Source organism: Salvelinus fontinalis, chromosome 10 (genome assembly GCF_029448725.1).
Source record: "Salvelinus fontinalis isolate EN_2023a chromosome 10, ASM2944872v1, whole genome shotgun sequence".
Lineage (NCBI taxonomy): Eukaryota > Metazoa > Chordata > Actinopteri > Salmoniformes > Salmonidae > Salvelinus > Salvelinus fontinalis.
This window is the reverse complement of record NC_074674.1, coordinates 24,752,437-24,775,021: the sequence shown is the minus strand read 5'-3', so window position 1 is coordinate 24,775,021 and position 22,585 is coordinate 24,752,437. Positions and strand designations below refer to the sequence as shown.

Sequence of the window (22,585 nt, the reverse complement as noted above, 5' to 3'; positions counted from 1 at the left end):
AGCTAATGTAGAAGGAAAAGCTGTTACATTTGCAAATATGGTACCAAATCATATGTTAAGAATGCAACAAAGATGCAGAATCATCTGGCCAAATGCATAAATTTCCCTCAGCGCTCACAACAAGCAACCTCTGACAAAAGTCCCTCTACTTCTATTCGAGGGGAAAATGATGAATCTGACACCTTATCGATAGCAACAGCTCATGGTCCTTCTGGAATCATACGTTTTTTTTTACTCAATAGAGGAACGTAGTCAGAGAAATGCTGATGAATGTCTTGCTCGAGATGTGTCTGCAACTGGTTCACCTCTGATGCTCACAGGCAATGTGTATTGGAAGAGATTTCTGAATGTTCTTCGTCCAGCATACCCCCCTCCAACCAGACATGCTTTATCTACTCATTTGCTGGATTCAGAGTTCAACAGAGTTCAAGTGAAGGTCAAGCAAATCATAGAGAAAGCCGAATGTATTGCAATCATCTCTGATGGGTGGTCGAATGTTTGTGGGCCAGGAATAATTAACATCATCTCCACCCCTCAACCAGTATTCTACAAGAGCACAGACACAAGGGACAACAAACACACCAGTCTCTACATTGAAGATCAGCTCAAAAGCAGTCATCAATGACCCTGGACCACAGAAGTTATTTGCACTGGTGACAGACAATGCTGCGAACATGAAGGCTGCTTGGTCTAAATTGGAGGAGTCCTACCCTCACATCACACCCATTGTCTGTGCTGCTCATGCATTGAATCTGCTCCTCAAGGACATCATGGCACTGAAAACAATGGATACACTCTACAAGAGAGCCAAGGAAATGGTTAGGTATGTGAAGGGTCATCAAGATATAGCAACAATCTACCTCACCAAGTAAAGTGAGAAGAATAAGAGCACCACATTGAAGCTGCCCAGCAACACCCGTTGGGCTGGTGTTGTCATCATGTTTGACAGTCTCCTGGAGGGGAAGGAGTCTCTCCACATGGCCATATCAGTCTGCCGATATGGACAACACCATCAAGAGGATCCTCCTGGATGATGTATTTTGGGAGAGAGTGGTAAGTAACCTGAAACTCCTGAAACCTATAGCAGCAGCCATTGTAGGGATTGAGGGAGACAATGCCATCCTGTCTGATGTTCAGACTCTGCTTGCAGATGTAAGAGAAGAAATCCATACGGCCCTGCCCACTTCACTGTTGCTCCAAGCAGAGGAATCTGCAGTTCTGAAATACATCAAAAAGCGTGAAGACTTCTGCCTGAAGCCCATACACGCCACAGCATACATGTTGGACCCCAAGTATGCTGGCAAGAGCATCCTGTCTGGTGCAGAGATCAACAAGGCCTATGGTGTCATCACTATATGGTGTCTCACCACCTTGGCCTGGATGAGGGCAAGGGTCTTGGCAGTCTGGCAAAATACACTTGCAAGCAAGGGCTTTGGGATGGAGATGCAATATGGCAGTCGTGCCAACATATCTCATCAGCCACCTGGTGGAAGGGACTTTGTGGATCTGATCCCCTGTCGCCTCCATCATCCTCCAAATCCCACCAACATCAGCCGCCTCAGAGCGCAACTGGTCCTTGTTTGGGAACTCACACACCAAAGCATGCAACAGGCTGACCAATACAAAGGTTGAGAAATTTGTGGCCATCCGTGCAATTTTGAGCCTGACAACGAGCCATCCTCAACAAGGTTGGAAAGTGACAGTGAAGATGAGGCCTCAGAGTCTGATGTTCAAGAGGTGGACATTTAGGAGGTCCAGGGAGAAGACATGGAAGCCTGAGAGGAAGACAACCAAAGCTTTAGTTTCTAGACTATAATTTTACAGATATATGTTGAAAACGTTTTTGGGAGATGCGATGGGAGATTGTTGTTCAGTGAAATCATCCCATGTGAAGAGCCAACTCATTTAATTAAAGTTAGATTTGTAAATAAATCTTTTTTTTTCTTTTTTTTCTATTGGAAGGATTTAATCATTTGTAATTGTCTACTTATGATAAGGTAAAATGTATATGTTTGTGTCCATATGATATGGCAAATATATCCAATGCAAAAAACATCTACAATTAAGTGGTATTAATATTTATTTGCATATTTCCATTAATTCCCACAGTAAGTTTCCACCTCTGAATATTCCCCAAAATGTGCAACCCTATACTGAACTAAATGAAAAATCTACCTGGATCCTGGCTCATTGAGAAGCTACGAAGCACATGGTCTTGTAATTTACTCCTGAAGGCAACATCTATGGTTAGAGTAAACCTTAATCCACACACATGCACCTGTAAAGTCAAAAGTCTGTTTTTGTTCTGTGTAAGGTGAAGTGATACATTGTGTGCATCCAAAATGGCACCCTATATAGTGCACTACGGTTGATGGGCCTTGGTTGAAAGTGGAGCACATAGTGAATAGGGTGTTGGTTGGGGCTCCCAATAGTTCCCTTTGAGCGGATACTGGGCTCCAAATTTGGTCGCTTTCATCCAAAAATCCAAGTCGGAGTATGGTTGAATCCCCACAAACAAAAGGTGGTGGTAGTCGGCATTACCACAAATGACACTTCATGGCCACTGACGTCATCTTGGAATGAATTGTGCGTTGCATCACCAAGACCTCCGTTACAGACATAAAATGATTTAGATTTTATTCTAAAGTTATAGAGCCATTACTAGTTCATAAACCTACCTAGATACCTCTTTATGAAGAAATGTAATCATTGAAAACATCCACATTATAATATTTTGTTGAGGGAAGTGAGTACACGAATGACTCAAGAAAAACTAAGATCATTATTCTTAATTTATTGACAAGATCAGGTGCGTCTCCTTTCAAAAGACAAAGTACATCATAATCTGGTACTGCTATCAGAAATAATCACTTTGGCACTGAGCTTCAGTTATCCCTATCGGTCAACATTTCCAAAATGTCCATAATAAATACCTAAAAAGACAACTCATTTTTAATGTCCCTTTCCTCTCTGAGTGAACAGTAATGGTCACAGAGGCCATATATAGAGATGGACTTTGCCTTGAAATAAACTGTTACTGTATATAGGTGGCCGTGGTGGATTAAGACTTCAAGTGAAGTGAGCAGCAACAACGAGATATCAACTACACAAAACATTAACTGTGAAGAAATCATGTACTCTGTCATGACAAAACACTGTTTCTCTATACAAAACATTCCCATGTTTCCACAGGGACAATGGGAATATAACCCACTTTTACACCTTAAAATATATGAAATATAAAACCCATGCAAAAATGATTAAAACACCTGGCAGATCGATATTGAGACTCAGGAATGAATGATACAATAAGCGGATGTGAGTGACTGGATCTGATCATACAAGTAGAAACGTTATGTCTGCTGCTTAACTGTTGTTGGTAGATGGAGAAAGAGAAAAATACGAACAGTCTGATGTTCTTACCCTCCACACAAAGAATCATACGCACAAAGGCTGTTTGCGATGAGGACACCGAACAGACAAAACACAGACGGTGTGTTTGATGTGCTGTGAGCTGCTTGGGAAGAAGTCCCTGGATGTTTGGTCCCACCATGATGATAGCTCTAGGAGGAAGATGCCGGTGGGCTGAAGTGCATGGCATTATAGGCCGTCTGGTGGCAGTGGTGAAGATAGGCAGAGTACCAACCTAGAGCTGGTAGACTCAGCGTCATGACGTTGCCACGAGCAGCACTACAAAAATGTAGTTAAGTGCAGTGCGAGACTTCCTCCTCACACAGTATCTGCGCATGAGCTGCACATCATGATGTTACAACGTGGTTTATACGGGACCCAAAACGGCGGAGAAATTGAGCCTCGCGCTTCAATGCTCTTAGTTGTTGCGGAATTCGGACTGATATATTGTGTTTACATAACCGACTGACATTTGAAAAATGCATGACTAAGGTCGATATAAGGTATTGATTTGGTAGTGTAGTAACGATTGCACACACACACACACACACGTCTTTTTCACTCTTACATTACTACCAGTACAAAATAAATCAAACTGAACTCATCGGTTCACCCAAAATGGCCCCTTATCCTTTTTCTAAAAGCATTCTTGTGAGTGTTAACACATCCTTTTGGTCAGGAGAGCCCATTCCTCACCTATTCATCTTCAAAATAACACTACTAGCCACACTGTAAATTCACTCACACACACGCCACTGAATTGACAGGACACCAACTTGTTACATGGGACAGTAAAGCAATCCCCTTGTCAGTGCAGCCGCTCAATACAATCTAGCCTACAGTACAGAGACTCAAACATAAGGCCTCAGACAAAATTGTCCCTATATCAGCCCAATATCCCCTCCCACGCTTACCTCAGCTATTTCTCTGAAATGTGTACGTCATCAATTCTCTCTTACAATCATCTGACTAAATCTGTGTCATCTCCACAACACAACTGAGGCGACAGTAGCACGGTAAGACTAACAAGCTACCTGCCCAATGCCCATCCCTTCCTATACATTAATACATACTGCAGTTCCAATAACTATCAACTGTACGAGACCACCCTCAGGTTTTAGAAGGGGTAGTGAGTGAGTCAGTGGGATTGACTGTCACACTGCTAAGGTCCCCTCTTGAGGCAGTCCCGTCCAGAGCGTGCACTAGGGCCCTCTTTGGCACAGCAACGTGCTTCTGCACACTGGCCAGGGATCAGTGCTGGGGAGCCCAGGCCCTTGGTCAGTGGGAGGGTGGTTGAGGAACCTAACTGTTCTGAGATCAGGGGTCTGTATTGGGGTCGTTGGGGCTGTGGGAAGGGGGCGATGTAACAGTTTGTCCGTAGGAACATTGCATATGATCGTCTCCAGGTGTTAGGCAGCTGTCTCCTTGCTGTTTGTACTCCTCTTCCTCCAACACTACCTCTCCCTTCTCCAGGACAAACTGCAGGGTGGGGCCTCTGGCCTCTCCCTCCTCCCCGTCTTCCAGCTCCCCCTCTTCCGCCAGGCGGAACTTGATGTTCATCTTCCCCAGGGGCTTCTCTGCTTTGTCTGGAGAGTAGTGATCAGGAGGAAGATGGAGCGAGAACAAGAAATAGAAAGGAAGACAGAGGGAGAGACAGTCAGTGGCAAACATGTCATCTGTTACACCTCAAACATCTAGCACACATTTAAGTTACAAAGTGTTATTTTTCATTGAAGCCAAACAACTGATAAGAGTTCAACATTAAAATGTCAGTTAGGGTTTTAGGCTGTTTCACCTTTCACCTCAATTTAGAACTCTTCCCCCGCATAATTAACCCCTATAGCTTCAGTCTCATAGGCAGGCCACCTCTTTAAAACATTTTTTTTTTACGCTTGATTTAGACTGCTGGAAACAGAGGGGGAGACAGGCAAGTGGGAGAACAGTATTATAGACGCATTGATTGAACCCTGGTCTCCGGTGGGGAACAGTATTACTAGACCACGGGCTCTGCACAGAGGGGGCCTCTCTTACCTGTTGTCTTACCTAGCCGTCTCTCTTTGGGCAGCATCAGTACGTCTACGTTGCTGTGGTCCTCCAGAGCAGAGGTGAGCAGCGCCCCCTCCTGGCTGAATAGGAACACCAGGGGGATGGTGATGTCAGCTGTGGACCCTCCGTCTCCCACCATCTGGAACAGGGGCGTCTCTGCGCTGTTACTCCCCTCCCGGTGGTCTAGGAGGGACGGCGGAGTTATGGAAAATGTTGTTTTTCAGAACACAAGTGGGGAGGGGCTTGTGAGTGATATCTACTCAAAGGAATGCCATATCGATCAAAGCCCGTTTGTGAACCAACTCTGATCTTAAGAGGTAAAACGCAGAGCTACTGTAAACTCACACTGATAAAGTAGGTGATGGTTCCCCAAAACCAACCATTTGGGATCTTTACTTCAGTAAGTAGTACACTGTAACAATGCAGACCGATATGGCCTTCTAAATCTAGGTTAGGCCCCACTAAGCTATTTTCCTAAGCTCCTATTATAGCAGAGTAACAGGCTGTGTGCTGATATTATGGGCTATGTGTGGGTGTGTTGAGCAATGTTCCCTCTAATTGTTTTCGGCAACGAGCAAATTTCTACTATCAAAAAACGATTTAATAAAAAGCATCCCATAAAATTGCAATAGCTGTTCTATGATGCAGCCATGTGTGATGTTCTATGTAGGTCTACATTCCATAAGACTTTAAAAAAAAAACATTATGCATGGACTTGACATGAACATTTTCCTTCAGACAAGTCGTCGACTGAAAATGGTGTATTGTGTGATGCAAGAAACTACTTCAAAGTAAAATGCATTATTATTCCCATACCATTATTATTACAGAGAATGAGATGAAAATGTAGGCTTTGTTACCCTCTGCCTTTTGGCTTATTCAAGCTGGTCTCACTGCACCTTTAAGACATAAAAAAAGCTCTGTAGCCTTTTGCCGAGTTCTTGTCATGTCAGAAACTCGGGATACCCGAGTTAAAATTAACATAAGTTATTTGCGTAGAGATTCCTATTGGTTGATTCTGATACTTCCCAAGTGGGATACTCGGGTATCATCTTTCTACAATGAGTAAGCAAGTCAGACATTTCAGAGTTAACGACATGACGTGAACACGGCATTTACCGGACTCGCTTTTGAAAGATGGATAGAAAAGTAGGAAGCAACTACTCCCCTATTGCTGACTAGAAACTAGCTATAAATTGGCTAATAACCTCACTAACTAGCAAAGAATATCAACAAATGTGCAAACACGGCTACATGCGGCTCTGTTCTCAAAACAAGCACATCTAGTGACAGCTTGTATCCGTCAATGCAATAGAATCCTCCGACGATGCGCTCTGCCTAAAATCATATTCACAGATTAAGCCTTGCATAGTTAGATTTGTTTTGTTTTGTTGCATCGAAAGGGGCTAATATGTAAATTTGATAACGTAAACTAACGGGTCGAAACTAGTAAAGTTGAGTGAAGTTCAATCTCGTGCTTCTCTGCTGGTGTTTCTTTTACCCGGCAGTCCTGGGGGAGCTAGGTGGTGTTGAGGCGTGAGAGAGAGGGGGACAGGCAGAATGGGGGTGTGTGTGTTCCATTCCCTCACCTATGAAGATGACTCCGATAGCCCCAGCCTCCTGTAGCCTGTGGGCCTTGGCAGCAAACATGCAGTCGCCACGCTGTGCCAGGGCAATGTGCCCGCTCAGCTCCTCAGCATTCTCTATGGGTCCACACGCTGTGTAAGGGGAGGTCTTCACGATACTGCCCTTCACCTGGGAGAGGAACAGGGTACAGTTGAAGTCAGAAGTTTGCATACACTTAGGTTGGAGTCATTAAAACTCATTTTTCAACCACTCCACAAATTTACAAATTATTGTTTTGGCAAGTCGGTTAGGACATCTACTTTGTGCATGACACAAGTCATTTTCCCAACAATTATTTACAGACAGATTATTTAACTTATTCACTGTATCACAATTCCAGTGGGTCAGAAGTTTACATACACTGAGTTGACTGTGCCTTTAAACAGCTTGGAAAATTCCAGAAAATGATGTCATGGCTTTAGAAGCTTCTGATAGGCTAATTGACATCATTTGAGTCAATTGGAGGTGTACCTGTGGATGTATTTCAAGGCCTACCTTCAAACTCAGTGCCTCTTTGCTTGACATCATGGGAAAATCAAAAGAAAATCAGCCAAGACCTCAGAATTTTTTTTTGACCTCCACAAGTCTGGTTCATGCTTGGGAGCAATTTCCAAATGCCTGAAGGTACCACGTTCATCTGTACAAACAATAGTACGCAAGTATAAACACCAAGGGACCACGCAGCCGTCATACTGCTAGGAAGGAGAAATGTGTTCTGTCTCCTAGAGATGAACGTACTTTGGTGCGAAAAGGAAAATCAATCTCAGAACAACAGCAAAGGACCGTGTGAAGATGCTGGAGGAAACAGGTACAAAAGTATCTATATCCACAGTAAAACGAGCCCTATTTCGACATAACCTGAAAGGCCGCTCAGCAAGGAAGAAGTCACTGCTCCAAAACCGCCATTAAAACAGCCAGACTACAGTGCACATGGGGACAAAGATCGTACTTTTTGGAGAAATGTCCTCTGGTCTGATGAAACAAAAATACAACTGTTTGGCCATAATGACCATCGTTATGTTTGGAGGAAAAAGGGGGAGGCTTGCAAGCCGAAGAACACCATCCCAACCGTGAAGCACAGGAGTGGCAGCATCACGTTGTGGGAATGCTTTGCTGCATGAGAGACTGGTGCACTTCACAAAATAGATGGCATGAGGCAGGACAATTATTTGTATATATTGAAGCAACATCTCAAGACATCAGTGAGGAAGTTAATGCTTGGTCGCAAATGGGTCTTCCAAATGGACAATGACCACAAGCATACTTCCAAAGTTGTGGCAAAATGGCTTAAGGACAACAAAGTCAAGGTATTGGGAGTGGCCATCACAAAGCCCTGACCTCAATCCTATAGAAAATTTGTGGGCAGAACTGAAAAAGCGTGTGCGAGCAAGGAGGCCTAAAAACCTGACTCAGTTACACCAGCTCTGTCAGGAGGAATGAGCCAAAATTCACCCAACTTATTGTGGGAAGCTTGTGGAAGGCTACCCAAAACATTTGACCCAAGTTAAACAATTTAAAGGCAATGCTACCAAATACTAATTGAGTGTATGTAAACTTCTGACCCACTGGGAATGTGATGAAAGAAAAGCTGAAATAAATCATTCTCTCTTCTATTATTCTGACATTTTACATTCTTAAAATAAAGTGGTGATCCTAACTGACCGAGACAGGAAATTTTTACTAGGATTAAATGTCAGGAATGTTGAAAAACTGAGTTTAAAATGTATTTGGCTAAGGTGTATGTATAACTTCCGACTTCAACTGTATGTGAGTGAGTAAGAGAGGTTCCTGTAAATACTCTGTACAGTATTGAGACAGACATTCAAAGAGCTCCAGAGTCAGTATTTAATTTGGGTCATAAATGTAAGGGGACAAAAAGGTGCATGCTCATCTCTTACAGTATCAATATTTTGAGTGACAAAAAAAAATTAAAATAGAAAGCTAACCCCGTGCTCCTGCTTGGTAAGGTCCATTCCAAACTTGGCTGGTCCTGCAGTCAGGACCGTTCTACCCAGAAACGGGGGGGATATGAGCTGAACGAGGAGGGGCTCTACTTCTTCCTCCTCTGTGGTCTGGGTCACCTCTGCCACCAGTTTCACCCTGTAAACACCTTTATGTACCTCCTTAAAATAAGTACATTGGTGTTATTAATTACACAGGGGCATTAATGAGACAGGGCAATGTTTCCCTGCTAAACAATAGCTCGCATCCCAAATGGCACACTATTTCCTACACAGTGCACTACTTTTGATAGGGCTCTGGTCAAAAGTAGTGCACAGGGAATAGTGTGCCATTCGGGACAGAGTCAGACAATAGAGAGCTAGAAATCAAAAAGCTGCCCACCCTTCTTACCCCCCATGTCCCTGTTGTTCCAGCCTCGCTCAGTGGGGTGAGGGAGACGCCCATGCTCCTCAGAAACTCAACAGGCTCCATACTGTGGTCGTGAAGCGGCAGGTCGATGCCCCTGCAAACACACACAGACTCATCAGTGACACACAGTGGCTAGGTCAGAGTCAACTAGCAGGGTTAACACAAAGGATGACGGAAAAACAAAATCAGTTTTAGTGAATGTGTAGGTCTTCACAGCCACACAACATTTACGACCAGTGCCTTCAGAAAGTATACAGATCCCTTGACTTTTTCCACACTTTGTTACGTTACAGCCTTAATTCTAAAATGTATTTCCCCCCCTCAATCTACACACAATACCCCATAACGACAAAGAAAAAACGATTTTTGAAATGTTTGCTAATTTATTAAATAAAAAAACTGAAATATTACTTAAGTATTCAGACCCCAGACCCTTTAGTACTTTGTTGAAGCACATTTGGCAGTGATTACAGCATCGAGTCTTCTTTGGTATGACACTACAAGCTTGGCACACCTGTATTTGGGGAGTTGCTCCCATTTTTCTCTGCAGATCCTCTCAAGCTCTGTCAGGTTGGATGGGGAGCTATTTTCAGGTCTCTCCAGAGATGTTCGATCGGGTTCAAGTCCGGGCTCTGGCTGGGCCACTCAAGGACATGTCCCGAAGCCACTCCTGCGTTGTCTTGACTGTGTGCTTAGGGTCGTTGTCTGAAGTTCTGAGACAACCTGCTCAGGACTTGACTTTCATTAAGGATCTCTCTGTACTTTGCTCTGTTCATCTTTGCCTCGATCCTGACTAGTCTCCCAGTCCCTGAATCCTCACAGCATGATGCTGCCACCACCATGCTTCACCGTAGGGACGGTGCCAGGTTTCCTCCAGACGTGACGCTTGGCATTCAGGCCAAAGAGTTCAATCTTGGTTTTCATCAGACCAGAGAATCTTGTTTCTCATGGTCTGAGAGTCTTTAGGTGCCTTTTGTGACAGGCTGTCATGTGCCTTTTACTGAGGAGTGGCATCTGTCTGGCCACTCTACCAGAAAGGCCTGATTGGTGGAGTGCTGCAGAGATGGTTGTCCTTCTGGAAGGTTCTCCCATCTCCACAGAGGAACTCTAGTGCTCTGTCAGAGTGATCATCAGGTTCTTGGTCACCTCCCTGCCCAAGGCCCTTCTCCCGATTGCTCAGTTTGGCCGGGCAGCCAGCTCTAGGAAGAGTTTCTTGGTGGTTCCAAACTTCTTCCATTTAAGAATGATGGAGGCCACTGTGTTCTTGGACCTTCAATCTGCAGAAATGTTTTGGTACCTTCCCGCGTTTCTGTTCCTCGACACAATCTTTGGTTTTTGCTCTGATTGCACTGTCAACTTTGGGTGTGTGCCTTTCCAAATCATGTCCAATCAATTGAATTTACCACAGGTGGACTCCAATCAAGTTGTAGAAACATCTCAAGGATGATCAATGGAAACAGGATGCACCTGAGCTCAATTTCGAGTCTCATAGCAAAGGGTCTGAATACTTATGTAAATAAGGAATTTCGGTTTATTTTTAATACATTTGAAACAATTTCTAAAAAACAGTTTTTCCTTGTCATTATGGGATATTGTGTGTTGATTACTGAGGAATATTTATTATTTTGAATCCATTTTAGAATAAGGCTGTAACGTAACAAAAAAGTCAAGGGGTCTGAATACTCTCAATATGAACACTACACGCACACACAAACCTGACAGGCGAAGCGTGGAAGGCCCGGCCCACCCCAGTCAGATACTTGTAGCTGTCCCTTATGGTCTTGGCGAAGGAGGGGTTGTTGGGGAAAAGGGTCTGGGTGCTGGGGCAGGTGTAGGTAAACAGGTCTTCCTCAACGGCAGTGGCCGCTTCCTGGAACATATAGACACAAAATGGCAGATAAGTTTCAGCTCTTCTGACCATAACGCAACACAACTGTTGGCAACAACACTCACCGTGTTGTTGCCCCGACAAGGGGGCTGTGAGGTGGACAGGGAGACAGGCAGCAGGTGGGCCTCGGTGGTGAAGATGTAGTCGTCGATGTCGAAGTGAAGCTGGTTCTTCTCAGAGAACAGAAGGTACAGGTACTTAAACATCTCTGCCAGGAAGAACGAGTCCATCCTACGAAGAAAGGGAATGTTTGAAATGACTTGAAATCACACGTATTGCTATGTAATTTGAGCTCTCTTGCTCAAAGAGCACCATGGAATCAGTGGATATGACCGGAGGTTTTAACCCATATGATTCGCTGCGATCCCCTACCTGTCCTCGTGGGCCCCTGTGCGGACGTCCTGCACAGCTGCAAACCCACAAGGTACCCTGGCATGGGCGTTGAGTTTTTCCACTATGGACTGGCCCACCCTGAGGTAGTAGGGGTCGCCTGTGGCCTGTGGAAGGGAAAACATGGTCTATCCCATTCTCAACCCCTCTCTCACTATGTTCACTGATGTACACAGTTCACACATGTACACAGAGTATACCATTACTCTACACATTTGGCTTTTCCCAGTGGGAACCCAAACCAAACTGCATTACCTTGTAGAGGTAGTAGGTGCTTTCTGCAAACTCTGGCCTCAGAGGGTGTTGACCCCAGTGAACTCTGAACTCAGTGGTGAAAGCCTGCAACGTTAGGAAAAACATTGTGAAGTAAAGCTGAGAGCAGATATCATCTTGACTCAAATTTCAAATGTCACTTTTCCTTACCTCGGGGAGAAACTTGTGTTGCTTGGTGACTTGGTAGAGCATCTCATGGGTCTCTATGGCTGGCTTTAGGTCTCCTCTCAGAACCTATGGCCAAGGGTTGATAATACAGTCTTTACTATGAACGATTCACTTTCAGAGCGTATACCTGTTCATACAACCCCATTGAAACTGATAGAAAATCAATAAAATAAAATAAATAAACAGTCTTCTGCTGTAGTGGATAGATGTGTGGTCATGATGATGTCATGATACAAGCAGAGGGTCTTATGAATTTGTGTGACATTTGCATACAAAAGTAGTGCACTATAACTGGGAATAGGATGCCATTTGGGAGGCGGCCTGCGTCATATTGTTAGAGGTGGAGGGTAACCATGCCAAGTGGTGGCGATGATAGAGGCGGTGTCATGGGACTCACCTGCAGGCCGGGGAAGAAGGCGAGTAGGGAGTCCATCCAGCTGCGGACGCTCACCGTGGGGTTGTGCATGTGAACGTTGAGCAGCAGCGGAGGCTGGCTGATGTACTTCATGATGGCTCTGTAATGCTGTAGGAGACACAGCAGACAGCAGGCGTCACTAAATACACTCACATTATGTATGATGTGTAGAGTTGATATTGGGGGGGGGGGGGTTAGATCAGTGATGTGACCGAAACCCCATTTACACTTCATGAATCAGTGTTTCCACTAGGATTTTTCTCAGCAGCGGTGGTAAAGGGGTGGGAGCGTGGTAGCGTCCGTGGCCAATGACGCGGTTAAGAGTCTCATCTTGGCCGCAGAAACAAAATGTTTCTGTTTAAACTAATTTCCTGCAATTTTACACATTTCATCATGGGGCTGAGAGAAAAATTGCAGTTTGAAAGCTAATTTCGCCACTGCTAAATGCCTATAGGGGAAACACCGACAATAATATAGACCTTGTGATATCTGATAACTTTCATCTGATCACCATCTGGCCACAGTTCATCTGGACATTTACATTAGAAATGAACATGCATGCATATGTTATCTGGTTCTGCAATCTGGATGCAGGTAGGATTTAAATGTAAAAATGCTGTCTGACAAATTGGAGTGTTCCCTACAAGCATAGAGCAATACATTGCAATAGATCAGCAGCTAGTGAGAGTAGAGAGATTGGGTCTCACAGTGTTGAACCTCTCCAGGTAAACGTTGTCTCCCAGCAGAACGTAAGCCTTCATCAGGTACTCATAGTACGAGTCAATGCCAGCACCCACACCACTGTCTGGAGATGCAAGGGACACACCGTTAATATAGATTTTGACTGATCTAAATGGGAATAACAACCAGGCGGGGAGACCCATATTCAAAACCAAACCCAGCTAGTAATATTGGAAGTGACTAATGGCTGATATAGAGGAAGTGAGATGATGTGTCATCACATGGTGCGAGGTGATAAAATGTTTGTTCCTCCTGCAACATTTGGACTTTTTAAATGTGAGAGTGGGTGGCCACGTGTGCTGGTTTAGGCGAGTGTGTGTTGTCTGAGCGGCTGAGTGTGTGACAGTGGAGCTCTGGCTCACCCCTGCGGACCCAGTCACCATTGTGGATATTAATGACTGTGCCCACGAGGTCACTTCCTCTCTGTCTCTTCTCCCACAGGACGTCCAGTGCTTTCCTAGCATTCTCCTGTTGGGACACAGAAACACAGCTTCATACACACCGGTTCATAAATACAAAAAAACAACACTATTATTACTGGAATTACTAATGTACCTCGAACACGGCCTCCCCAGACAGCCGACTGAGAGCAGCAAACTCTAGAATCATGGTCCCTGCACAGGCTGTACAGGTGTCCGACTCAGTGCCTGTGCGTGACAGAGGATTAAGGACCCCGTACCTCAGGTTTACCTGCAAACAAACAGAAGTAGTAAGTATATTGTATGCATATTATTGTGGCCCCGGCGGCACAGAATAATCAAACGGTGCGACTGCTCAGAGGTGCTTGGGAAGATGGGTCACAACGGGGGACCAGTGTGTGTGTGGGTGTTGGAGGGTATCCGAGCTTCATCAGCTAGGACTAGATATTGGCTAATAAAATATTCCCATTCCTGCTCAAGTTGGCAATTTGGCATCCCTTCTTAAACACCCAAACTGTATACGCATTCACACATCAAGTCTTCAGTTGGATTCAGGGATGGAAATTCATACAAACAGCAACAGACACAATCACTGACTTATATTCACTTTGTCTACTTGTCCCATTCTTCAATCTTGTCTGGGATATATTTTAGTTGGCACACCTGTGTGGTGTATCTGATATACAGTACCGGTCAAAAGTTTGGACACACCTACTCATTCAAGGGTTTTTCTTTATTTTGCTATTTTCTATATTGTAGAATAATAGTGAAGACATCAAAACTATGAAATAACACATATGGAATCATGTAGTAACCAAATAAAGTGTTAAACAAATCAAAATCTATTTTATATTTGAGATTCTTCAAAGTAGCCACCCTTTGCCTTGATGACAGCTTTGTACACTCTTGGCATTCTCTCAAACAGCTTTAAAAATATATATTTTATTACTATAAATTAGCACAACAGTTTTCAGCTGTGCTAACATAATTGCAAAAGGGGTTTCTAATGATCAATTAGCCTTTTAAAATTATAAACTTGGATTAGCTAACACAACGTGCCTTTGGAACACAGGAGTGATGGTTGTTGATAATGGGCCTCTGTACACCTATATAGATATTCCATTTAAAAATCAGACGTTTCCAGCTACAGTAGTCATTTACAACATTAACAATGTCTACACTGTATTTCTGATCAATTTGATGTTATTTTAATGAACCAAAAATGTTTGCTTTTCTTTCAAAAACAAGGACATTTCTATTTGACCCCAAACTTTTGAATGGTAGTGTATATTTTTTCATAACGAGATGCAGTACAACCGAGGCAAAGGCGTTCAAAATGATGTTGGCTGCAGATCTGGTTCTGTACTGTAGGTGGCACCATGCACTATTTTTAAAAGGAGGACTCCTATCTCTTATATCAGTGGTTCCCAAACTTTTTATATTCCCGTTCCTCTTCAAACATTCAAACTCCAGCCGTACCCCCTCTAGCACCAGGGTCAGCGCACCCTCAAATGTTGTTTTTTGCCATCATTGTAAGCCTGTCACACACACACACACACACACACACTATACGATACATTTATTAAACATAAAAATGAGTGAGTTTTGTCACAACCCGGCTCGTGGGAAGTGACAAAGAGCTCTTATAGGACCAGGGCACAAATAATAATATTATAATAATCAATAATTTTGCTCTATATTTAACCATCTTACATATAAAACCTTATTTGTTAATTGGAAATTGTGAATAACTCACCACAGGTTAATGAGAAGGGTGTGCTTGAAAGGATGCACATAACTCTGCAATGCTGGGTTGTACTGGAGAGAGTCTCAGTCTTAAATAATTTTCCACACACAGTCTGTGCCTGCATTTAGTTGTCATGCTAGTGAGGGCCGAGAATCCACTCTCACATAGGTACGTGGTTGTAAAGGGCATCAGTGTCTTAACGGCAGGATACTCTGGGCTCAGCCCAATCCAGAAATCTGGTAGTGGCTTCTGATTAAATTCAATTTTCACAGAACCGCTTGCTGCAATTTCGATGAGGCTTTCTTGTTCCGATATCGGTAAGTGGACTGGAGGCAGAGCATGAAAGGGATAACGAATGCAGTTGTTTGTGTGATCCGTTTCGGGAAAGTACCTGTGTAATTGTGCATCCAACTCACTCAGGTGCTTCGCTATATCACATTTGACATTGTCCGTAAGCTTGAGTTAATTTGCACACAAAAAATATCATACAATGATGGAAAGACCTGTGTGTTGTCCTCGTTAATGCAGACAGAGAAGAGCTCCAACTTCTTAAATCATAGCCTCAATTTTGTCCCGCACATTGAATATAGTTGAGGAGCGTCCCTGTAATCCTAGATTTAGATCATTCAGGCGAGAAAAATTATAACCCAGATAGGACAGCCGTGTGAGAAACTCGTCATCATGCAAGCGGTCAGACAAGTGAAAATGATGGTCAGTAAAGAAAACTAAGCTTGTCTCTCAATTTAAAAAAATGTGTCAATACTTTGCCTCTTGATAACCAGCGCACTTCTGTATGTTGAAAAAGCATTAAATGGCCACTGCCCATATCATTGTATAGTGCAGATAATACACGAGAGTTCAGGGGCCTTGCTTTAACAAAGTTAACCATTTTCACTGTAGTGTCCAAAATGTCTTTCAAGCTCCCTTGGCCTCTCTTGTGGATGCTGCAGTGTACCCAAGTGGCGTCGGGAGCAACTGCTTGCACGCGTGTTACTACTCCACTATGCCTTCCTGTCATGGTTTTTGCACCATCAGTAGATACCAACATGAGCAGCAGCTACATTTGGCTACATACAGATCGTTAAGTGCAATTCCCGCAAGAGAGTAACAGTTAATGTGATTGGATGTTAATTATTTGACTAGGCTACCTGTATTTGACATTGTATTATTTCGCTGAACACTAGATGGTTTCATTTTAGGCAGTGAAAACGAGGCTACTCAGTCGACAAAAACTTCACCCAAATGTATAGCCCCGTTGGAAAATATAAATGGACTGTTTGAAAATGTGAAGATTTTTTTTTAAAAGAAAAAAGAAATAAAAAGTAAATCACATTTTTATTTGGCGTACCCCTGACGGCATTGCCGTACCCTAGTTTGGGAATACCTGTCTTAAAGGACCCATGTGTACAGGGATGGTCAGCCACCCACTGGGTTGACAACCCACTTTGGGATGGGGAGAGGTTTTAGCGGGTGGAACATTGGAGGACAATTAGAGGTTTGCAGCTACAGTATGCTTAACGGTGCAAATATCATGGTACAGCTATATGTACACTCAATTATCAAGGTACTTCTTAAAATGGTAAGTTTACAAACATACACTATATTTACAAAAGTATGTGGATACGCCTTAAAATGTGTGGTTTCGGCTATTTCAGCCACAGACAGTGTATAAAATCGAGCACACAGCCATGCAATCTCCATAGGAAACATTGCCAGTATAATGGCCTTACTGAAGAGCTCATTGAGTTTTAACGTGGCACCGTCATAGGATGCCACTTTTCCAACAAGCCAGTTCATCAAATTTCTGCCATGCTGGAGCTGCCCCAGTCAACTGTAAGTGCTGTTATTGTGAAGTGGAAACATCTAGGAGCAACAATGGCTCAGCCGCGAAGTGGTAGGCCATACAAACTCACAGAACGTGACCGTTGAGTGCTGAAGCGTGTAAAATGTGTCTGTTCTCGGTTACAACACTCACTACCGAGTTCCGAACTGCCTCTGGAAGCAACGTCAGCACAAAAACTGTTTGTCAGGAGCTTTATGAAATGGGTTTCCATGGCCGGGCAGCCGCACACAAGCCTAAAATCACCATGCGCAATGCCAAGTGTCTTCTGGAGTGGTGTAAAGCGTGGCGCCATTGGACTCTGGAGCAGTGGAAATGCGTTCTCTGGAGTGATGAATCATGCTTCATCATCTGGTAGTCCATTGGACAAATCTGGGTTTGGTGGATGCCAGGAAAAAGCTACCTGCCCCAATGCATAGTGCCAACTATAAAGTTTAGTCGAGGAGGAATAATGGTCTGGGGCTGTTTTTCATGGTTCGGGCTAGGCCCCTTAGTTCCAGTGAAGGGAAATCTTAACCCTACAGCATACAATGACATTCTAGATGATTCTGTGCTTCCAACTTTGTGGCAAAAGTTTGGGGAAGGCCCTTTTCTGTTTCAGCATGACAATGCCCTCGTGCACAAAGCGAGGTCCATACAGAAATGGATTGTCAAAATCGGTGTGGAAGAACTTGACTGGCCTGCACAGAGCCCTGACCTCACCTCCATCGAACATCTTTGGGATGAATTGGAACGCCGACTGCGAGCCAGACCTAATCGCTCAACATCAGTCCCCGGCCTCACTAATACTCATGGCTGAATAGAAGCAAGTCGCCGCAGCAATGTTCCAACATCTAGTGGAAAGCCTTCCCAGAAGAGCGGGAGCTGTTACAGCAGCAAAGAGGGGACCAACTCCATATTAATACCCGTGATTTTGGAATGAGATTGTCATGTAGTGTATTTGTGGAGAAAAAAAATCACGCGGAATAATTCTTTAGTCATATTCCATATGACCTATTTACTTATGGGCCTGCCTACACCTATAGACTTGTTTTTTAAATTATATGAGCAAATGAGCACTTATGAGCACTTTATTTGGAACGGCAAGCCAGTCAATTAATTGGGCCTATTTCTATAATTAATATGAATTCAGAGGGAAGAAATGATTAAATATTAAAGCATTGGACATCTCACTAAAGGCTTCAGTCATACAAAAACTATACTTGAATACAAACTGGTTCTCTAGCAGATAAGTAAGAATGGCTCACCCCGTGTCCAAGAATGGCCTTTATCCCTTCATTTAGATTACAATTTTTCATTATCTCCAAAATAGCGCTATTTTTAAAACAAGCAATAGAAAGCTGGTTGCAATTTCAGTTTAATCCACCAGAAAAGACTGAACAAATATTATGGTTAAACTCAAATTTACTAATTGATTTTTATTTTTTAAACGGTATAATCTTTGTAAATTATATCATAAATAAGGCTGGTGGAGTTGCGTCACACATGCAGCTAACAAAATTATATGGACATGTCTGCTCTATCCATAATTACAACCAAATGATTGCAGCATTATGCAAAAATGGAAGAGGTAAGTGGAAATGGGAGAAGGTAAGGAACTTGTCTGTCGGCCCTACAGACCAAAGTTCATTTAAGGACCAAAACATTTACACCTGCATCATACAGGTTGCAAAATACTTGGGAGATTTTCGATGTACATATTCCATGGCACATGGTCTATGAACTGATACACAAAACAATGCCGGATTCAAAACTTGAGTTTTTTTACTTAAACTACTATACAAAATTCTTGCAACCATTAAAATCTTATATATGGGGGATACAACCATCTCTACCGATTGTGGTTTGAAGAGACAGAATCATTAGATCACTTGTTTTGGTACTGCCCATATGTAGCTTGTTTTTGGTCACAGGTTGGGGAATGGCTGATTTACTTGGAGCTAACTCTGCAAATAGCACTGCTGGGTGATTTGAAAAGTCACAGTCAAATCGATTAATAATACTCTTAGCAAAGGTGTTTATCTTTCATTTACTATGAGAAACTATGAGAATAGAAAGGTTCAGAACTTTTGTGAAACATCGCAGCGGAAAAATATATGGCTGCTAGAGACAGATGGGAGGGGTTGAGGTTAGCTGAAGGCTGGGACTAAAAACAAACAAAAGATAACTAAATGTAAAATATACTGTCTGAGAACTGTATGTAGAATGTATAAACTCGAAGTGGAAGGGTACGTATTGTTGTTTTATTAGCCAATATCTAGTCCTAGGGTTCGGGGAAAATAATAAAGGACATTATTATTTATTTTTTAATAAAACATTTTGTGGCAATGTAATTGTCTGCATCATTTCCAATCCCCAATATATTTTGGGAGGTTAATATATTTATTTAAATAATATATATTTTGTGGGGTTAATATATTTATTTAAAATAATATCTGCAACATTAAAGCTGATCTACACACAAAAATGTAAAACGGTATGTTGTATGCACTATATGCGTATTGTCAGATAATTATACGACTACAACGCTTATCTTGAAATCACTTTGAATCTTCTATTCACATTCAGCTGGTCACTCCTTTCAGACCTGAATCGTTTGGTATTTTTCCGACATTGTGGAAAAACAGAGTTCTGATTAACAAGGCTTTGCACCCAGGGGAACGGCGAAAAGCAGACATGTGGAGAGTGAGGTGTGTTACCCTGGGGTAGGGAAGGCCACTGGTAGTGTTGAAGGCAGGCAGCAGTCTGTGGCCCAGCTCCTTGGCCATGTGGAGCAGCTCATCTCCGTACCACTGCATCCTCTCCCCCCGCTGACGGAGCATGTCCGCCATCGTATGCGCCCCCAGCAGGCCCCTGTAGGGACAGCAAGATGATGGTGTGGTGAGCAAGATGATAGTGTGGTAAGCACGTGGCAATGTCCGGACAATTTCCTATTCATCTAAACACTGACAGCACTATATGATAAAGTCGTACAGTTATTAGAAGATAATGTCCAATTACACATTTGAACCAGTATCATGCACGATTTTGGAGAACGACGGTGTCGTAGTGAGACAATGCATTGTATAGGTTCGTACCCCAGGACTCGGATGTTGGTCTCAAACACAGACACCACCACATCGTTGTCCAGCCTGACATCCCTCAATGTCCTCCTCACTGCATCCTCAAACTCGTCCAGCTTGTTCAACACCTGGAAACACGGACAAGCAACATTCGTTAATAGGGGAAAAGACTGAAGAAATAGGTGTTTAAATACTTAGACTAAACAAATGATGAACTTGCCTGAAAAAAAACATGAATTATTCCTGTGAATTACTACATTTCAATGATTTTTGCTAGGGTTTCCAGAACCATTAGAAAGGGCTATCCATTTCATCTATACTGCCATTTACTTTATGTGTGTGGCTCTGAGGGGTTGTCGTGAAAATAGATCCCATTTCCTCATGGATTTCTCTATAGACATTTGTGGTACTACAGCTGACTACAATTATAGCCACACAGACAGGATCAGATACTCACCACCAGAGTATCCAGGGTGTCAATCAGAGTGAGGGAGAACCTAGGAGAAAACAAGGTTATATTTGTTAGGGTACACCACAGCAAAAATGTTTGCAACAAAACCTTGAAAACTGTAGTTTCTTATTGGACAAGTTCAGATAGTCACGCCCTGTTTCAGCCCGTCTTCTTCCATTTGGTGCTTAATGAATATGACCCAGGTCAGGAGGATGAACTTATGCACACACAACACAAACTCGATCCTGCTCCATGTCAGCTTCACCATAGTCATCATCTATTGTGTTTCCAGCCTAAGTGTTACATACAAGGTCTTAAGGAAGAACCAGAGGGGCTTCGGATAGGTCACGTCAAACACAGTATAACAGGCTTTCCCACATCAAGTCCAAATGCATTTCCTTTTCCCATGAGCGTTACATATTGAGAAACGTGCGGCTGTACTCACTTCCCCAGAGAGTCGTCGATGTCTCCCCTGTTGGGCTCCAGACCACGCACCCTCCCCCTGCAGCTCAGGGGCATCAGCTCGTCCGCTGGGTACGCATATTTCTGTGGCAGAATCAGGGAACAGGTGCAGTCAGGGTACGGTACACATACTAATTAGGAGGAACATTTGTTTAAATACTTTTGAACTTAGAAGTATAGGCCCGAGTGGATGGCACACAGTCAAGTCAGAGAGCTGTTTGAGCAATAATACAATATCAACAAAACAGTTAACAGAAGCATGCCCTGGCCAGCTACATGGTCAGTAAGACAGACAACCATAGCTATGGCCTGAAACATCCAATTCTGCCCAATGTAGTTGAAAGTGACAATAATAATGCAAAATGGCATACATCTGATGTATTATTATAAATGATGTGGTCAGACAGACTTACCATATAGCTACCATAGGCATGATCGAACATCTCAACGATCTGGTCCCTGTAACAGAAAGAAATATACTAGATCAACATAACCAAGTCATTTCTAACAGACAAGATGTCGGATAGGTAAAGTGCTGGTGTGTTCAATGATTTAGTCCCTTCGTCTTCACAGCACAGACCTCGCCACTCAGTAAAAGGTGGGCATTGCGCAATGCTGGAGAGTGATCACACACGGTTGTTATCTCACCTGATTTGGCTCTTTTCTTCGGGTAACATGGCCTGACCTTCCTGGCCATTGGCCCAGCTAAGAAGGCCTGTAAGGAGTAGGGCTCTCAGCATCATGGCAATGCCAGGAGAACCCTGTGGCCAGCAAAACAGCTTTGCACCCATTTAATCTTTGACACGTCTGTACACAAGTGGGTGTTCCTGTGCTCTCAATGACGTCCCTGAAAAATCATATCATCAATGCATTTCTTCTCCCGGGAACCTGCATGGGGTGGCCTCATGGACAAGCACAAGAGTTCAGACTTGACAACTGGTTGTCTCCACTACAGTTGATGGGCTTAGCTGTCAAAATAGCTAATTGACAACAACAATCAGGTTCCTTGCATGTTACCCCTGGCAGGATCAATAATTAGCGAGCCTAACAAGAGAACCACCGGGTACGTTAGAGATTGTTGAGAACTTTGCCACAATAGACATCTGTAGGTGTAGCTAGCTTGTAAGCTATCTAGCTATGTCCATATACTTTGAATCACACACGAAGCTCCTCTTCTGTTCACTAGCGTGATTTCCCAGTCTATAATCAGGCGTATACTCAAAATGACAGGAAGGAACTCCATCAGCTTAGCTGGCTAGTTAGCTAATTTAGCTAG

At 43.3% G+C, this 22,585-nt stretch overlaps 1 protein-coding gene across 3 annotated transcripts; it reads right to left on the bottom strand.

The window, feature by feature from the left end:
• Positions 1 to 2,774: 2,774 nt before the first annotated feature.
• Positions 2,775 to 22,405, bottom strand: LOC129863854 (ER degradation-enhancing alpha-mannosidase-like protein 3). Of its 3 annotated transcripts, none has more exons than XM_055936188.1 (20): positions 21,958 to 22,405; positions 21,723 to 21,768; positions 21,293 to 21,393; positions 20,854 to 20,893; positions 20,412 to 20,524; positions 20,034 to 20,187; positions 13,884 to 14,018; positions 13,691 to 13,796; positions 13,295 to 13,392; positions 12,570 to 12,695; positions 12,155 to 12,238; positions 11,987 to 12,070; positions 11,714 to 11,838; positions 11,407 to 11,572; positions 11,169 to 11,323; positions 9,427 to 9,547; positions 9,030 to 9,206; positions 7,047 to 7,212; positions 5,443 to 5,640; positions 2,775 to 4,997 (listed from the first exon to the last, which is right to left on the bottom strand). In XM_055936188.1, the coding sequence occupies exons 1-20, from the start codon at positions 22,098 to 22,100 to the stop codon at positions 4,729 to 4,731; spliced, it is 2,607 nt and encodes an 868-aa protein (XP_055792163.1). In that variant the 5' UTR covers positions 22,101 to 22,405; the 3' UTR covers positions 2,775 to 4,728. The 3 variants fall into 3 exon arrangements, with proteins under 3 accessions (XP_055792163.1, XP_055792165.1, XP_055792164.1); XM_055936190.1 differs by having other exon boundaries at positions 5,455 to 5,640; XM_055936189.1 differs by having other exon boundaries at positions 9,436 to 9,547.
• Positions 22,406 to 22,585: the final 180 nt, after the last annotated feature.